Raw genomic sequence first — 17,719 nt, 5'->3', positions numbered from 1 at the left:
AAATTAAAAAATTTAGCCAAACAATATATACACACACTCTTTTGTTTATATTCTTTGAAGTGCCAAAATTGGAGATACCATCAGCAGATACGTTAGCACGCCAATGACGAATACCCGAGTGAAAATAGTAAAAATTGGATTACTCACTGATAAAAGCGCAGATTACCCAGCCGACAGATTATCTTGCAATCTGGGGGAAGTTTGCTAGCACGTTTTAGTATTTGAACTGATTATCCCAGTGGAATTCTCAGGTCGGCTGAATTTCTGTTTTCTTACCAACTTTTTTGTGCTTTGAAAATTTGGAGACAACGGCCGGTCTACGGATATTCTCTTGGTGTTTCTTCTTCATTATTTTCTTCTCATTGAGATTTTTAACGCCAGAATAATTCCTCTTACCGTGTCCTTGCCGTCTATTTGGTAAGTTACTATGATCAGAATGTCCAGCTTTTCTGAAGGACTTTCCGAAGGGGGGTTGTTTTCTATCATCTCTTCTTTTCCAAGGTCTCCCAGGGCCTTCTTCATTTTTTGTCGACTCCTCTCGTTTCCTCTTGTGCTGCCTGAAAAAAAGGAAACTCAATAAATACCAGTCCATTTAGCCGAGTAGAGTTACTGGCAGATACAAGAGTTGCACTCGTTTATCAAAGAAATTTACCCCCTAGGAAATGAATCAGGATGATCAGGTTTACTCTCACTGCTCTCAATTTCCTTGGAACTTGTCTTGCCACGGCGATTCTGTGGCATTAAATTACATGTTAGAGCGAAGAGTGTAAATTTGAAAGCTTACAGCAAATTCATTAGATATACGGATACCAACAACGGCCCAATAGTTATAACAGATTTATGATCATAACTCGATACAGACGATAGCTTTCAGAAGCTAACAGCAAATCCACAATATATGAAGCATCACTGGATGAGTCCGTAACTTGCAGCAAAAAACAAGAAAGCATAGCGAAAAAGAAGAGTACCATGACAACCCCCTGGACATAATCCTTGTACTTCTCAGGAGTAAGAGCCTTTACTGAAGGAACACCGCATTTCCTCATCATGATTTCTAAGATAACTGTGACCTGTAGAAAAAAAGAAGCATCTACATAACGATTCTTGAGAAATCAAAATTGAATTATAATACATGCAGCAAGTTTTTATCAATGTTGTAGCAATAGTTAATTATCCGAAAGTCAATTAACCATAATTTTCCGAAAGTTACTCTTTTCTCAATCCCATCTTTGAAACACTTTTGTTAGTTCAAGTCCTTCATATGCAAGACTCTTAAACTACTCTCTAGGAAGTTAATGATAAGTAGCACATACAAAAGTTATATTTATCAAAAAAGAGAAACATTCACAAAATAATTTATAATACAATCTAAACATATGATGGAACAATTTAAACAATACAAATTGATATTCTGCGCATTTCACTGATAAAACATATAAAGTATCTTCTTATTTCTCGACATGTAAATATGCCTTCTTTTATGCATTACTCTTGAAGATGGATAACAAGTAAGCACTTTTCTTCAACTTAATGATCTGGTGTATAAATACTTAAGACTTGCATTATTTCTCAGATAGAGCAGGACGAAAATTCACACCTTTGTTTTGAAATGATGACGTGAAACAGATGACCAGCGAAGAATTCCATCGGCAATGTCCGGAAGAAAATTTTGTAAATCGTTTGTTTTCAGGCAAGAAACAAATACTTTCACAAAGCCCAAAACAGCCTGTTCAATTTAGAGGAAGTAACACATAAAAATACCAAACAAATGAAATGACTTGAATCAGAGGTCAGGAAACTAACTTTTATAATCTCAATTGCTTTGCTGTGCAGCAACTCCATTACAGAAGGGAACATGTCAGGTACTGTGAGGCAGATATCAGGATCACTGTAAACTAATACCGAGAGTGCAGACACGACCCCACTTTTTATGTGAGGAGAGGAGCCAGAAAGATATCCAATAATCTGAACATAAAAACATAATTATTTCCTCGATGATAAACATGATTGTTTGCTACACTTAGTGGGTATAATTTAAGTCAATACAAAAGTTAGTGCACCAAATTTCAACCAACGAATAACCAGTTATATCACAAGACAAGCTTACGAGCCACAAGCTATTTCAAAGATAACCATAGAAAGCAGCATGATTTAGCAGACATGAAGTAGATCTGAAGTAAATGATAAAACGTTTTGTGGTAATTACATTTGAACATCTTTCTTTGACTTCGTACTAGTTTCTATTGCTAGAAATCACACTGATAAAGAGACAGCAGGTCTTCATAATATGACATGTTTTTCCTTCTAATCACAATCACAACTTGTCAGGGCACGGCGACAAACTTAGAAATCAAATGTCATGATCGTTGCATGTACTCTCAAGACAATATTAGTGCAACAATACATGATTGCACTCACCATAGTAAGAAATTTCTGATATGGGGCACCACAAGTAGCATCTGATGACTTTCTCAACTTACAACTTATCGCATTTATAGCATCATAAGCCACTTTCCTGCCTTCTTCGTTAGACTGAACATAAAATAACATTCACATATTAACACAATTAAGTGTCAAACAGCCAATGCTAATCGCGTGAAAGTAACTGTCATTCTCGAGCAATTTCTATGAAATAAAACACGCCGTATAATAAAAAATGGGGGAAGGATACAAAGTTCCTAACAGGAACACAGACATATACTATAACTAAATCTGTTAGATTCATATCAAACAATGCCAATACCGAAGCAGAAGCAAATAATGTATTTGTATGAGAAATTCATTACTTTTATCGTAGGTGATGCAATAAAAGTATTCCCAGGACGAATATAAACAGATTGTATTACCCATTTTGCTACATAAGGCAGGTATCACATGCTTAGGAAGCAAAAGTTTGTGATCCCCAAACCCACTTCTTATCTCTAATTTTTCCTTTAATTCTGACACGAGCATACAAAAGACGGGCTACTGTAACATAATTTCAGTAACCTTCAGATCCCTTATAATTAAACATTAATGCAGGGCATGCAGAGCACTCGCAATGTCCAGGAAAGGCGCTTGCATCTTAGTATTAGCTTTCACTACTGAAACAAGTCTATCACCTTTCTCCAAATCATAGGATAAATATTAATCTACAACACACGAGAGAACATACACATGCACCTGCGCCAATCCCAAAAGAATTGAGCATAAAATCAAATGCAAAGTCTCGGGATTAGTTCATACATCTTTTAAAGTGAGAATAATCTCATTCAGGACAAGGAAAGCCTTTGAATTATCGTCATCCAAGTTTCTCTGCAAAGAAGTAGAGAGTATTTACTTAATTCAAATAAAACACAAAATAGTAAGAAAATTAAAGTTCTAGAAGCTGACAATCACTCTTAACAAAACCACGTTCATCTTCTAATGAACCCATTAGCATATAGCAAAAACAAAATCAGATCAACAAACATATATCTTCAAAAATTGTGTTTTCTATGTACAGAATGCTGGCCTACCGTTATCGCCTGAATCAATAAGGTCTGAAAACAGGCAAAACGACTTTTAAAAAATTCAATGTTTGCTGAAGACTTCACCCCAGACAAGAGATCCATCACCACTGCAAACTGTGAAGAGCAGAACCAAGGATGTTTCTGCAGAGAGAATACCATAAGCACAAATCATGTTTTCTACTTCCAGGTAAGAAATAATAAGAGTATAAAGGAAGAAACCTCCAGAATTCTGCACAGAGTTTGACATGCTTCAATCTGGCCAAACTCATCCCTAGCCTAGTACCCAAAATATGCAGTGTCATAACCAGATCATCAATTAAAAACTTGCAAATTAAAAAAAAAAAGGGAAATAACAAACCTGCAAAGCACATTTAATGACGCAAAAGAGTAATTTGACCAGATCCTCATCAGATGCGTCCACAAAGCAAGATGCAAGATCCAATATTAGATGCCTGCAAACAGACAAATTGACAAATTTGTGAGTTTAACATCTATGTTGTTTATAGTCCATTATTACATTCACAAATCTTCCCTCTGCAGAGATAGAAGACGCTGAAGAAGTACTATCTCATGGCAACTACAAGGACAAATAGTTGAAATTTGAATTATGTCATTATTTCACTAAAAGGAAATTCACTATTACCTCTCTGCGTCTGTTCCAACTGAAACTTCACCACCCTGTTCTTTGTCACCAGAGCTATTAGTCTCATGCTCCACTTTTTCATGATCAACCATATCACCAAGAAGCTGAAACTTCTTAAGAGAATCCATAAAGGTCTGTTTTGTTTCTGAAGAATCGCAGATAGATATCAAGCATCCTATTGCACCCTAAAAGTCAGGACAATAAAAATTCAAATCACTATTTTATGTGAACTTCAGAAAACAAAGTAAATAAAAGCCAAAGTTAAATAATACAGGCCTGCCCCCCTTGAACTAGTTTGCAAGTGATTACATGCATCAGACCAAGGAAACATATATGAGACATTTCCACACTTTCAACTGTGGTAAGAAATCAATCAGCAAAGAGTACAAGGATAAAACCAGTCTTTAATCTCATAATATGGATCAGCTCATGCTCATCTATCATTTCATCAAATGCATCAACATTATGCAATGAGAACTAAAAAGTTAAAACAAAAACAATTCTCCATGAATATGTCAACTCATGCTGGAGAGGTCATAAAAGATGTTAAAATATGTATAAAAACACATATATTAAACAAGGATTAGGCAAGGATCCACCAATGCTAAGAAATAAGAAGAAAAGCTCCCATTTAACTATGGCATGTCATGTGTGAAATATAATCTGCACCTATCAACTCCATGGCTCTGAATATGGGTATAAGCAACTTCAGATGATAAGGAAGTAACTTCAGAAAAGGAGAGACGAGCTTCTAAACTTGAAAGAAACAATAATTAGCGAAAACCTTTAGATGCTTGCGTGTCTCTGGAGGGCTCTCAAACAAGAAACTGACTAGAGCCTGAAGCAACTCCTTGGAACATGAAGCCAACACCTTCAAATTTTTTTTTGCGATCTTTCTCGAATAAAAATTTCTCGCTTTAAGATCCGTGCTTTGAACTTCTGTCAACTCCTCAGACCTCTGATCAGATGCGAGCACCTTTTTATTTTGACTTACAAGCTCCTATCTCCAAAACACAAACAATCCAGTAAGACAAGCAGGATACTAACATCATTTGAGAAGAAAGTAGAGCAAACTGACAATTAAAACACAGCTTAACAAAGGATTTTGAATCATACCCGCAGACTAATGGCAATATTCTCAAGCATAAAAGAGTCTTTTTTCAGAAAAATAATTAAGAGGTTGGCAAGGGTACCAAAACTCCGATAAGTATCGCTTGGTTGGCGACAAAAGGCAGGCAACAATCCCCAACAACCAAGGGAGTAAGCCTGCAGATCTCGGCGTATTACTGACTTTTTAACTGGAAAGGAGCAAAAATTTAAAATCCAGATATTCGTAAAAATCTCAATGCCACAAGGCTTAAGCTTATTTATAATTCAGCTAATTAAACAAAAAAAGCTAAAATTTGCAGGTATACAGAGGAATAACAATAGATATGTGCAGTCTCATCAATTGGCCGCCTAAAGTTCTAATCCACAATTATGAACTGAGAAGTATTTGAGATTGACACGAAAAAGAGTTCAACACTACATTCACCAACAGAACTTGTAGATGCAACACTCGAGCTTTATAACAGATGGATGGAATAATTCAACACTAAATTTTTTAGGGAAAATTATATTTTTTTGTAAAGTAATTTGAACTCTTTCTATTTTTAGTCTTGTTAACGGTGAACTTGTATTTTTAGTCATGTAACTTGTATGTTTTTTCGTTTATTGTTTTTTTCTTTTGCTCGAGTCTATAGTGTCTTTCGGTCAAAAAAATTATATGACTAAAAATGAAAAATCATAAGGAAAAAAAATGCAAGTTACCGGACTAAAAATACAAATTCATTGTTAACATGACCAAAAGTGAAAAATAACGCATTACAAGACCAAAAATTTAATTTCCCAAATTTTTATATATCAAGTTACTTTGTTATAAATTCATGGATAGGAATTTGAAAGATCGAGAACAATATCAATATCGAGAATTTACCATGTTTCAGTAGCAGCAAAAGATTAAATTCAGGAAACTGCAAAGCTTTCCGACATTGTCAATTGTTGTATTGATAAATTATGTCTGGAAATCATTAATGTATTTGTTCTGATTTATTATCACACGGTTCACATTGATTCATTCAAATGCTTCAATAATTAATGAAATTAATCACATGGTGAATTGAGGGGAAGGCAAACTTTCCACAGATTCTCGTGAATACCTTTAACTGATGCCCGCTCAAAGGATTCAGCAAGAGGTATAATATGCTCCATAAAAAACTGCAGCGAGGATCCAACTATATTTTTCTTTAAAATAGGTATTAACCAACCATTTGAACAGGAAAAGTCATTAACCCCCAGGGAAATGGGGATCAATGCAAGTATTTTTTCTGGTCCCATGGCGACAACAGCAGATCCAATGCAATCTTGAAGCTGCAACAATGAAGTAAATAAAGAATATGAAACACACAGGTTGAGCTTCACTGACAAGCTATAAACATGTTCAAAATATTGCAAAAGATTATAATAAAAATATTATAACTGAACATAGTGAGAAAGCTTGCCTATATTAAAATATGGCTGAAAATATAAGATAAATCGCCAAGACAATCGGTACCACTCAACCACACCGACTTACAAAACCCAATACTGCTAAACAATTTAATTATATGTAATACAAATGAAAACTCAGAAAGTCAGAAAGTACATGAATGTGAATAGCAACCACAGGTCAAGACGCACAGTTGACACGTAATCAATTGACATCCAAATAAGCCAGGTGAAGATAAAAAAACAAGCGAGTTCTCATTTTATACTAAATTTATCAGCAAGTGGAGAGATAAGCAAGAGATATCTAACTTGTGGTTGTTCATTTGAAATTTGAGTTCCCGTTTCAGTGCATGAGAGCAAATAAGAGATGGACAGGGAGAAAAAGAATGGAGAGAGGGAATACTCACATGTATAATTTCAGAAGCACCTGAAGAACAAGCATTCATCAAGTCAGCTAGTTTAAGAATTATACCCTCCATAAGCATGTATGATGCCTCCTCTGCAAAAAAAGGTGGAACATATTACCACAAAATACTGAAAAAAAAGAAGGCAAATGACAGAGTATCAATTGAAGACTCCTAGAAAGTTTACAAAGATATTTCAGAAGCAAAAAATTTACGATGATTCTGAGCATACTCCAAGAGCTCATTATAGGTCACATCAACAAATTCAATAGACGGAGGCACGGACACTTCAAAAACATGTCCAGTACCAATTCCATTGAAGAGAAAAAACTTAGGGAAAGGAAAAAGGAAGCAAAGAGTTTTAATACTTTTCCACTGCTAGTGCACCACGAAAAAAAATTATTAAGGCTCACTAACCAAGTTTGAGGAACAAATGAGCTAAAACTGACAAGAAATGCTGGTTTGGAATTTCACACCCAGTTCTCAGAACATTGTAGAACGCAGTGCATATACTTTTTGCTGCAATAAACTTCTCATTGTGAACTGACTTGTCTTCCATTTCCTGGGTTTTGAAGGTCAATAACATTTCCCCGTCGATTAGATGATTTATCAGCTCCCTGAATATGTTGGCAGCCTGCAAAGAAATGTTGGCTTCAGCTGATAGGAGGCCTGATAGAACACGTCCATAGTTAGTAGCGGGAAAATTTCAGCTAAACCACATAGAAAAAATAAAGAAAAGAATCACGATTATGACATATGGGTGAAGTTTTCCTGCAATATCAAAATATGTACCGATTTGAATATACTGTGAACATATTTTAACATTAAGATGACATTAAAAAGGGGAAAATATAAACTAAAAAAATTATAACTTGCCCAATTTGCCTAAATAAGAAGAATTCTAAAGAACTAACTCATCCCTCCCAGGTGATGGAAAGAAAAATCAGACGGTTACTTGTTAACATTCCGGCATTGAATTAATCGATCCACCTTTCTTTCCAGTCCTGAAGTTTATTATTCGATGGACCATAAAAAGATTTTCTGTGATTCAGTTGGTGACTCTCACCATATTCATGATTAATAGAATTCCTAAAACTGAGGCACACCACACATGCAAACCAGGAACTGCAAATAGGGGAGCAGTTGTTCGCAATAGAAGCATATGTAATTGCTGTAAGGTTCAAAAGAGGAAAGGCCTGCCACTGGAGACAAGGAAAGTCTAACAAAGAAGAGAAAAGGGAAACAAATAAAATAAATTGAATAAAAAATATTACCTATCAAGGATTCAGTTACTAGAGGGAAATAGGAGATTGATTTATGTAAGTTGCCATCACGAAGTTTGCACAAAGCAGTGTTGGCTAAAGTTGCAGCAAAAATTGCAGTTTCAACTGGATTCTTTTCTCCCAAAGATATGTATGGCACTAGTGATTCGAAAATATCTTCAGCAATGGGAACTATGACTTCAGTCCCTGAATTTTCAAATATGGTCAAAACCACTTCGAATACTGGCCTAGTCAGTGCCGAGCATGGGGATTTCAAAATCTTCAACAATCGCGACAGGGTTCTAGTGCGAATTTTGATGTAGAGATATGGAACAGCGAGCTTCATCACATTTAGCAAATGAAGAGCTTCTTGATGATCAAGATTCACAATACGATCGTTCCTGGACCCATTAATAATTTCTGTGGTCGTAATTTCCGCTGCCAATGGCATGTGCTCTTTCGCCAATAAATAAATTAATTTACTTGCTTTCTTGCTGACAGCTGAAGATCCAAGTGACTTGAAAACCGCGAGAATACAATCCTGAGCACATTTCCTCACCTGAAACATTAAAAAATGAGAACAATCGTTAGAAGTCAAGGACTCTGTTCTTATTTGACAGAAATAAAAAAATATTATTAAATCATGGTTTTATAAATGGATCTCATCCTTACTATCAATCTTTCATAACTATAGATTCACAACCCGATTAATCCAAGAAACTAGAACTTTAAGTAATCTTATTCATGAATCCCACGTAAATATAATACAGCTGACAGCCGCCAGAAAAAAGTCACAGAATAATCAGTGAACCCACCAATAAGTGCTAATCTCATTTCATGAGACTGCCAAGGTCAATAATACATAGTAGCTCTAGCGGATTGATTCCAACTATAACAATTCAAATAAAAAACAAACACACTACTGCAGCAACAAATTTTCGGCAGCAATGCATTGACGCAAATAACAGATTACAAGTTTCAGCACCTTGATCCAATAATTTAGAGTCACTTGATACGACGTTCCGCAAGTAACCAATAAACTAAGAGCAATATAACACACTAATCTGTCATGAACTCAGACAAACCTTAGGCCGCTTATCGATACAGTATTTCAGAAGCAATTCAAATCCCAGCTCAACCGATTTCCAATCATTCAAATTACAAAAGTCCGTGACCAAAATACCCAAAGACTTCACCACTGCCCTCACACTCGAGGTTCCCAAATTACTCCCCCTATCCTCCACCACGCCAACCAAAACCCTGACCGCATCCTCCGCCTTTTCCTGTCTAATTTCGCATCTACTTATCAAAGGAATAATTATAGAAAGAAAAGAGGTTAACGCTGCGAGAGCAGTGGAGTCCAGTGACTTAAAACTGGAAAGTGAAGTGATGGTGGCGGCGAAATATGAGATAGGAGTGAGGGGGAGAGTCGAGGATTGGATAATAGAGCGGGAGGCGGCAGCGGTGGCGCAGAGATGGCGGTGCTGCGCGGCGGATGAGTGGCAGTACCGGGTTAGAAGCTGCTGGCATATGTCGGAGTTGGCATGGAAGATTTGGGACGTTTCAGCCATTTCATCGTCCATTGCTGCGGCGGTGCTGCGGCGTCGGACACCGAGTTTTGGGGGTTAATGAAGTGGGTTTTGTCAATCATAAGACAAGCGCATTTTTTAAAACGCACTTTGGTGAATTGCCCTAATCAAGTAATGGGTCCTTTAATGGGCTTGGATACTTCCGTCGAAGCCCGTCCAAAACAGGACGCAATCATCTACTAAAATTTGTTCAAATAAGTGTCGTTAGCACGAATTATATAAAATTAAACACATCAAATATTATATATATATAAAATATATAGATGCAATATTCTATTCATTTATTTTTCATATATATATATATAGATAAACTTTAAAACAATTTATTTTTTATTTTTTTAAAAAAAGAACAAAATATATTTTCTACTATTTATTATATATATTGTTTTGTGCGTTTATTTTTTATAATTCATGTAAAAGAGGTCTATTAAATTAATTATAGCACGTTTTGAATGACTAAACATAGATTTCGTCCACTTCCAAAATACCCATATTCCGTTTTTACAAAAAAAATTAAATTAAATTTAAAAAAATTATACAATAAAACACAGCTTTGTATTTGTGAAACTTTTCATTAATTTCTATTTAATATTTATCAGTTTTATGTGACCTATATTGTAAAATCGTTTTAGTTGTTGGATATATATTTTGCTATTTTATTTTTAAAAATAAAAAATGAACAATTATGAATTAAAAACAACGATGATAATGATGATAATAACTATAACACCAACAATAACAATAATAAGTAACATGTGTATATATCAAATTTTACATGACAAAAATCGTATGAATCAAACAGATTTAAAATCAATTATTAAAATTGGTATCCAAAATAAATTAATAATCAGAAGAAAAAAAACTTTATTTTAAAAAGCTAATATCGAGTAGAATTTAAATTTTACTGATTTCTTTATGAAAATAACCTCGACCAAATTGAATAAGTGAACCCATTTTTTTAAAAATAAATTCTAACTGAATCTTCTGATTAAATATATAATTATTTGTCTTTCGGTAGCATTAAATAATAATACAGAAACTCTTGTGAGACGTCATAAGACATCTTTTATTTGAAACAACATGTATCACGAATAAAAATCCGTTAGATGATATATACTCAAATAATAATAATAATAATAATTTTTAAAAATAAAATTTTCAACCAGCCGGAGGGGTTCTTAAACTTCAGGAGGTTTTTTATTTTTTTTAAAAAAGAGTTGACCTAACCAATTTCCCCTAAACGTCAACTATGGTTTATTACGTTTTTGGCAAAAACTTGTGTGACACGGTTTCACATGTTGTATTTATGAGACGGATCTTTTATTTGGGTTATCCATGAAAAAGTATTATTTTTATGCTAAAAATATTATTTTTTATTGTGAATATAGGTAGAGTTGACCTGTCTCACAGATTATGATCCGCGAGACGGTCTCACATGAGACTCACTTTACGTTTTTATATGTTTTTAATTAATTAATATATTTATTTATTTAATTTTAATTTAAAAAAAACCCTCATAATTCTCTCTGGAAAATCCAAGGTCAGTGTTGCCGAAGAAACAAAATGGCGACTTCGGATTTGGATTCATCTCCGCCTGTATCACAGGCGATTACTCCTCCGGGAGTAATTTCAGGCTTCCAGCACACTCCGTGTTATTGGTACGTTCCTGTCTTCAACTGTTGTTTATGACCGAGTTGAGGGGAATTTGGCCCAGCTTATGGAGAATTAAGTATATTACATTAATTTATTTTGATTGATTAATTATTTCATTTCCTGAAGGCTGCTGCAATGCTGTTGCTTGTGTGATACTGCTTTTTGGCGTTTTGGTGTATGTAAAAAAAATTGACCCGAACGATGTCCTATGATTTGTTTTTCATTTGTGGCTATTTTTTCAAATTGTGATTCCACAGTTCATTGATTTGTTTTTGTGATATTAGTAATTGGAGTTTATTTGTTGTTTTTTTCGTAGCAGGGAACTGTGTTAGAATTAGGGGGTGTATTCAACGTTGGAAATTTATTGACTTTTAATGACTTTTGTAGATTTTAAAAATCTAGAGGTATTCAATCAAGACTTTTGCATACTCTATAGAAGTCTTGTGGTATTCAAAATAGACTTTCATGGAGTTTTAAAAAGTCAAGTGATATTCAACATTGACTTTTATAAACTCTATAAAAGTCTATAGGTATTCAAATTTTCCATGGACTTTTAATAACTCCATGGAATTCATTGACATACAAACATTAAAGCCTGAGGTACAACTACAAATTGTAAAAAATTGTATTTGGTTCACCCCAAAGATTTGAATGAATTTTTAAAACTTCTAACTCTCTCTATGTCGCTTCACATCACATATCTTCATATCTTCTCTCCTCTCATCTATTTCTATTACTCTCCCAAATTTTCGAAGTGTATCTCTATATATATTTTCATCTTTCTCTTTCAAATTTTTCAGTTTTTGGCTGATTGTTCATTTAATAATTTTTTATTTTAATAACACGGGGAAATTTTGAATTATAGAATTGATTTTGTGATTTTTAATTTATGATTTATACAAATTAATGTAATATTCAATAATAAAAAAGATGATCAAAAAAATGTTGTTTAATTCTTAATAATTGAATAGTTTCGTAACAACAATGATTTTTTAAATTCATTTTCGTATTTTTAATTAATATGTAAGCTATGATATTTTTATACAAAATTATATTCACACAATAATAAATAATATTATTTTTACATTTATATTATCAATTTAAAAATAAGATTACATGTTAATCAATTGATGTATTTTAAAAAATTTACAAACATGCATATAAACACACATATATATACATGTAAGGATTAAACGATTTAACTTTTAAATAAGTAAATTTATTTATTAATATAAATATTAAAAATAATTTCAAATTGAATATGTTATATATGTCAATTAATTATTGGTTCAAAGAAATTAATAAAAAATCACATGTTATAGTTAAGTACAAAATTTATAAAATTCTATAAAAAAAATCTACAAAAGTCTATAAAAATCTTGCAAAAAAGTTTACATAAATCCACGTAAATCTGTTTATAAATCTGCGAGATTCCATAAAAGTCAATAAAAATTTATCAAATCCATAAAAGTCTATCCTTTAAAAAAGTCATTAAAAGTCATCAAAACTCTGAATTGAATACACCCCACTTACTCTAGAGCTTAACTGTTAAATCTGAGAACATATTTTCAATTTTGCAGCGAGGAGAACGTGTATCTGCTGAGCAAGAAGCTATGCGAGGATGGAATATCGACATCAGATTGTTCTGATCTATTCGTCATTTTCATTTCCAATGAACAAAAACAGGCATGTAACTTGTGGTAATTCTTATATTCATCTTAGACGTTCTTGTGATGTTAGGCATACGGATCAAGAAATAAATTTGTTTTAATTTCGACGATTGTATCATCTCAGATTCCATTGTGGCATCAGAAGGCCAGCCATAGAGCCGATGGGGTAATTCTTTGGGATTACCATGTCATCTGTTTACAAGTAAGAATCAAATAACTGACAAATTCTTGTTTTTGGGAAAGTAATTTACATTGTTTGATTTGATCCTTATGGTTTACTATGAGCACTGCAGAAAAGAAAAGAAAGCAACTTGCCTCATTTAGTCTGGGATTTAGATTCAACTCTTCCCTTCCCATCTCCCCTTGTCAAATATGTAGCTGAAACCTTCCGACCTTCATTTCAGCTTTTTTCTCAGTTTCACAGGTACATTCAAATGCATGCTTTCTTTATATTCTGTCTAGGAAATTCTTGTTTTTGAGGTGAATGTCAATGCGCATCTTCAGTAGAATATTTGCTGACATAACAACTTAATTTCTACGTATGGATATGTGAATCGCCGGATCCATTACTGTCCCTTGTATCGTTTTCTGTTGCTTCTAACAGTACTCTTTCCAATTTGCATTCTTGTATTATTTGCATCAGAAATTTCCACTCTTTTTGTGTGTGGAGAAAGATGATTTATTTTTGTTCTGTTTCTGCATGTCTTCTGGTAATTAGACTAATTTCTATAGAATAGAGAACCTTTAAAAGGTTCCAGAACTAAATGGAAGATCCAAAGATGGGATATGTAGAATCCTGCCCTTAATCATGCTGTCTATAAAGTAAATCACCCTCTCTATTGGTATAGCTTGGGATCGTTTGATGCTTTAGTAGAACAATTGATAGACTCAATTTCTGTCCTTTTCTCCATAATAAGAATTTTTTTGGTTAATTTCAGGATTTTTAGAATTGTGCATGCCCCGCTGTTCCTCCGCTGTTTTGCATCTGATAGAAGACACATGAAAGATTCAGCAGGCAATTGGGCTTTTCCTCCACCTTCATATGAAGCCATTGCCGCTGAAGGTAATTGCTATATTAAACAGTATGAATTGTTGCAAAGGAATGCACGTGTTTATATGCAAACTTTTTTGTAGGAATTCAAGCAAAATATATATGCTAATTATTTTATCATGTTCTTGATTCTATGTGCTTAATTTGCAGATATTAGGTAAAAAGTAATTTCCAATGCATCTATTTCAATTTCCCAATACCCTAACTATGTTTTTCGTTTCTACAGATGGGACGTTGCATAACTTAAATGAATACATGGAAATGTCCGCTGTTGATGTCGTAAAAACCGTAGGAGCTGATACTCTAGATGATGTCTTATCTAAAAAATTTGGTGTCTTGATTAGTGAAAGCCAATTGGAGGAGTTCTTTTCTTTAATTTCCTGAGCATCGGTGACAACCATGTAGCACGTATCGAGTTACATGGCGAGGCAAGCATCCTTCCACAGCCTGTGTGTACACTGTAAGCCATGGGATCCTATCACTCAATGTAATTTGATCACATAATCTTTAAGCAAAACTAAAAGTTGAGACTAGGATATAAAACACACCCAAATATGTTTTCTCAATTTTGTCCTAAAACCATCTATTATGTAAAATTCAGTTTATGGGTTTAATAGTAATATTAATACTGTTTGTAACCTCTCCCACGCAGCATTACCGTTTATTTGAGCTAATTTGCAATTTAAAATTATTTTCCTTAATTCAAATTCAAGTTAATTTGGCACTTCTATCCATTCCATGTTCTTTTATATTCGACATTTTCCCTAACAAGCACCGCTAACTGCAATTAGTGGTTTATAGGTTCTTTTGAAAGCTTCTCCAATTCCACAAACTAATTGTATTAAATATTGATAAGCAAATTGAAGGAGCTGAGCTATTTTTTACTGAATTCGCGTTGCACTTTTGTTTTCTATATCTAGGCTTGTCAAATTGGGTCAGGCCCGTCGGGCCGGCCCGCCCCGCCATAAAAATTGAGTGGGTTGGGTTGATAAAATAGCAACCCGTTTGGAGGTGGGCCAAATGGGTTGAGCCCGTTTGGGTTGCGGGCCAAACGGGTTGAGCCCGTTTGGGTTGCGGGTTGGTCCGCCAAATTAGGGTATAATTTTATATTTTAAGTTTTATATAAAAATTCTTATTTCTTCCTTATTTTTTCTCATGTGCCTAAGCCTGCCAAATTAGGGTAGAATTTTATATTTTTAAGTTTCATATAAAAATTCCTATTTCTTCCTTATTTTTTCTCATTTGCCTAACTTCAATCACTCTGTAAAATCTCTATGCTTCTATTTTTTTGAAGATGTTATAATCTTCAGTCTCCTCCCTTTTTTTAATATTTAACTCGAACTAATCCAGAATTATCGAAATAATATAGTAAATCTATGTCTAATTGCTTTCAGCCATTTCAACAGTAAGGATACATGAAAAAATCCAACTACGATAGGCAAAATACAGTTTGTTAATTTTGATTATATTTGGTTATGATTTCTCTCCAATTGAATCGGACTATATTTGAATTAAATTACTTTCCAATGGTAACTCCTCTAATCCAATTAAAATCCCAAGGGCTCAAGTCGTTTTTTTTTTTTTAAAAAAAAGAAAGACTTCTCTTGTCTTTATTAGAATTAGATTTTATAATGTCACTTGTTGTGTGTACATAAAATGTTTGGTTCCTTTCTGTCAAACAGATTCAGACGAGAAACTTTAAAGATAATTTTACAATTTCTTGATCATAGTTTCAAAATTCATTTAGTATAGTATTGTAAAATGTGAAAGCATAAATACCCCCTGGGTCTTGGGTACTGGATACTCCCAAGTCATGGGTTAGATCTTGGTAAGCTTTGGGTCGGTTCGATAATAGCCGGGTAAATGACTGTCAAATACATCATCTCTCCGGATTGCTAGAAGCCGGGCTTCCAGACGAGTTCGCGGGTGATGGTTTTCTACTCAGATTATCTTGATAATAATACCTTACTCAAGTGCACAAATATGTGATATCTTATCTTGGTAGTCATTACCATCAGAATGACATGATTCTGACAGTAATTTGACAAGGTGAAAGGGAACAGTTTGACGTGTTAGAAAAGTTTGTCCAGAAAACAGGGTATGAGCAATCATCTTGCCATAATTAGTAAGTGGACACTGAAAATAAGGTCATCATTGACTTATAAATATCAGGTTTGTTTAAACATTAAGACATTCATGGTTTCATATATCTTCAGCCCATACCATTTACTCTCCCAAAAAATACACAATTAATACAGCATTTCTCCTTGCTATATTGTTTCTCATTATTCACCAGTTTGACTTAAACATCGGAGTGGTCAAGCCGGACATCTCTCCGACCCCATTCACGTGGTTATCTTCGTGTTTGCAGATCAACACCAGCTTTTCTCAGGGAGCAAGATCTCTAGCTTGATAAATCTAGCTGTGCTCTCATCTCTCATCATCTTCATAACCCGATCCGGTAAAATTACTCACGCATGTTACACTCATTTTTACCCCGTCGCATCATATGGTATTCGCTTTTGTTTTGGTGTACCCGAAGATTTTTCATTGCCCAAGCCTTATGTCGTACTAAAAAAGTCTACTCATTTGTTGCCCAAAAAAATCGTATGTTACTGATTATGTCAAGGGTTCCGCTTTTTTTTTTTTTTAATGGACGGATTCCTTACAGCGCCAATTTTCTGTCAGTAATCAACTATCAACTTAAGTATAATATATTTATTTGTTTCATAATCGTAGAACGAATTGAAATATGTCTCATTGATTTAAAACATATAATATCTAAATAAAGGACTTCACAAATACAAATATATTATATATGTGTAACACAAAATATATTTGTTTATATTGAATCATAAACATATAACGTATGTGCTCCACTGCTAGTATTTTATAACAGTACGATATTACGAATTAATGGGTTCATTCAAAGTGTGAGATTTTGTACACCCATGCCATGAAATGAATTTCTAAAATGCTGATTGATTAACCACTTCACAAACTTGTCCTCCTCGCTCGCCACCCCCCCCCCCCCCCCCCCCCCCCCCCCACTATAGTTTTAAGATTCATTTCTCGAAAAATCTAGGGAGTTCTTGATGAAAAAGTATTAGTACTCATTATGTCTTTTTGCATGGAAGACAAGTTCAATTAAAGCAGCACTTTGAGCGTGCTGAAATTTCCCTTGGTATGAAACCAGGCACGGAAGTTATTTGTACACACACATACACAAGGGCAAAAAATTACAAAATATCGACCCTTTTCCACTGGAATCACAAATTCGTAAACAAGAAACAAAAAGGTATCATAAGTCACATCTCTCTTCATCCCATCCAGTAGCCACCCATCAATTTTCCTTGAAATCCAAACAAACCAATCACAGGCCAAGAAACTTCATCACATGTAACCCCAATAGATAAACGAAGTACAAGTA

General features: G+C 34.1%; 2 protein-coding genes across 2 annotated transcripts; one reads left to right on the top strand and one right to left on the bottom strand.

The window, feature by feature from the left end:
- Window positions 1-3: 3 nt before the first annotated feature.
- On the bottom strand, window positions 4-9,987 carry LOC140817749 (ribosomal RNA-processing protein 12). The gene is made up of 18 exons (XM_073177517.1): window positions 9,412-9,987; window positions 8,339-8,885; window positions 7,482-7,733; window positions 7,068-7,159; window positions 6,333-6,543; window positions 5,251-5,432; window positions 4,919-5,134; window positions 4,135-4,319; window positions 3,850-3,943; window positions 3,711-3,767; window positions 3,498-3,632; window positions 3,226-3,294; window positions 2,419-2,532; window positions 1,804-1,965; window positions 1,598-1,726; window positions 969-1,070; window positions 653-732; window positions 4-557 (listed from the first exon to the last, which is right to left on the bottom strand). The coding sequence occupies exons 1-18, from the start codon at window positions 9,907-9,909 to the stop codon at window positions 248-250; spliced, it is 3,435 nt and encodes a 1,144-aa protein (XP_073033618.1). The 5' UTR covers window positions 9,910-9,987; the 3' UTR covers window positions 4-247.
- A 1,438-nt stretch (window positions 9,988-11,425) lies between these two features.
- LOC140818123 (protein N-terminal glutamine amidohydrolase) lies at window positions 11,426-14,929 on the top strand. The gene is made up of 6 exons (XM_073177980.1): window positions 11,426-11,573; window positions 13,149-13,254; window positions 13,363-13,440; window positions 13,532-13,662; window positions 14,177-14,301; window positions 14,516-14,929. The coding sequence occupies exons 1-6, from the start codon at window positions 11,479-11,481 to the stop codon at window positions 14,671-14,673; spliced, it is 693 nt and encodes a 230-aa protein (XP_073034081.1). The 5' UTR covers window positions 11,426-11,478; the 3' UTR covers window positions 14,674-14,929.
- The last annotated feature ends 2,790 nt before the right edge of the window (window positions 14,930-17,719 follow it).

Source organism: Primulina eburnea, chromosome 17 (assembly GCF_022965805.1).
Source record: "Primulina eburnea isolate SZY01 chromosome 17, ASM2296580v1, whole genome shotgun sequence".
NCBI classification, from domain to species: Eukaryota; Viridiplantae; Streptophyta; class Magnoliopsida; order Lamiales; family Gesneriaceae; genus Primulina; species Primulina eburnea.
This window is presented reverse-complemented; position numbering and strand designations above follow the sequence as displayed.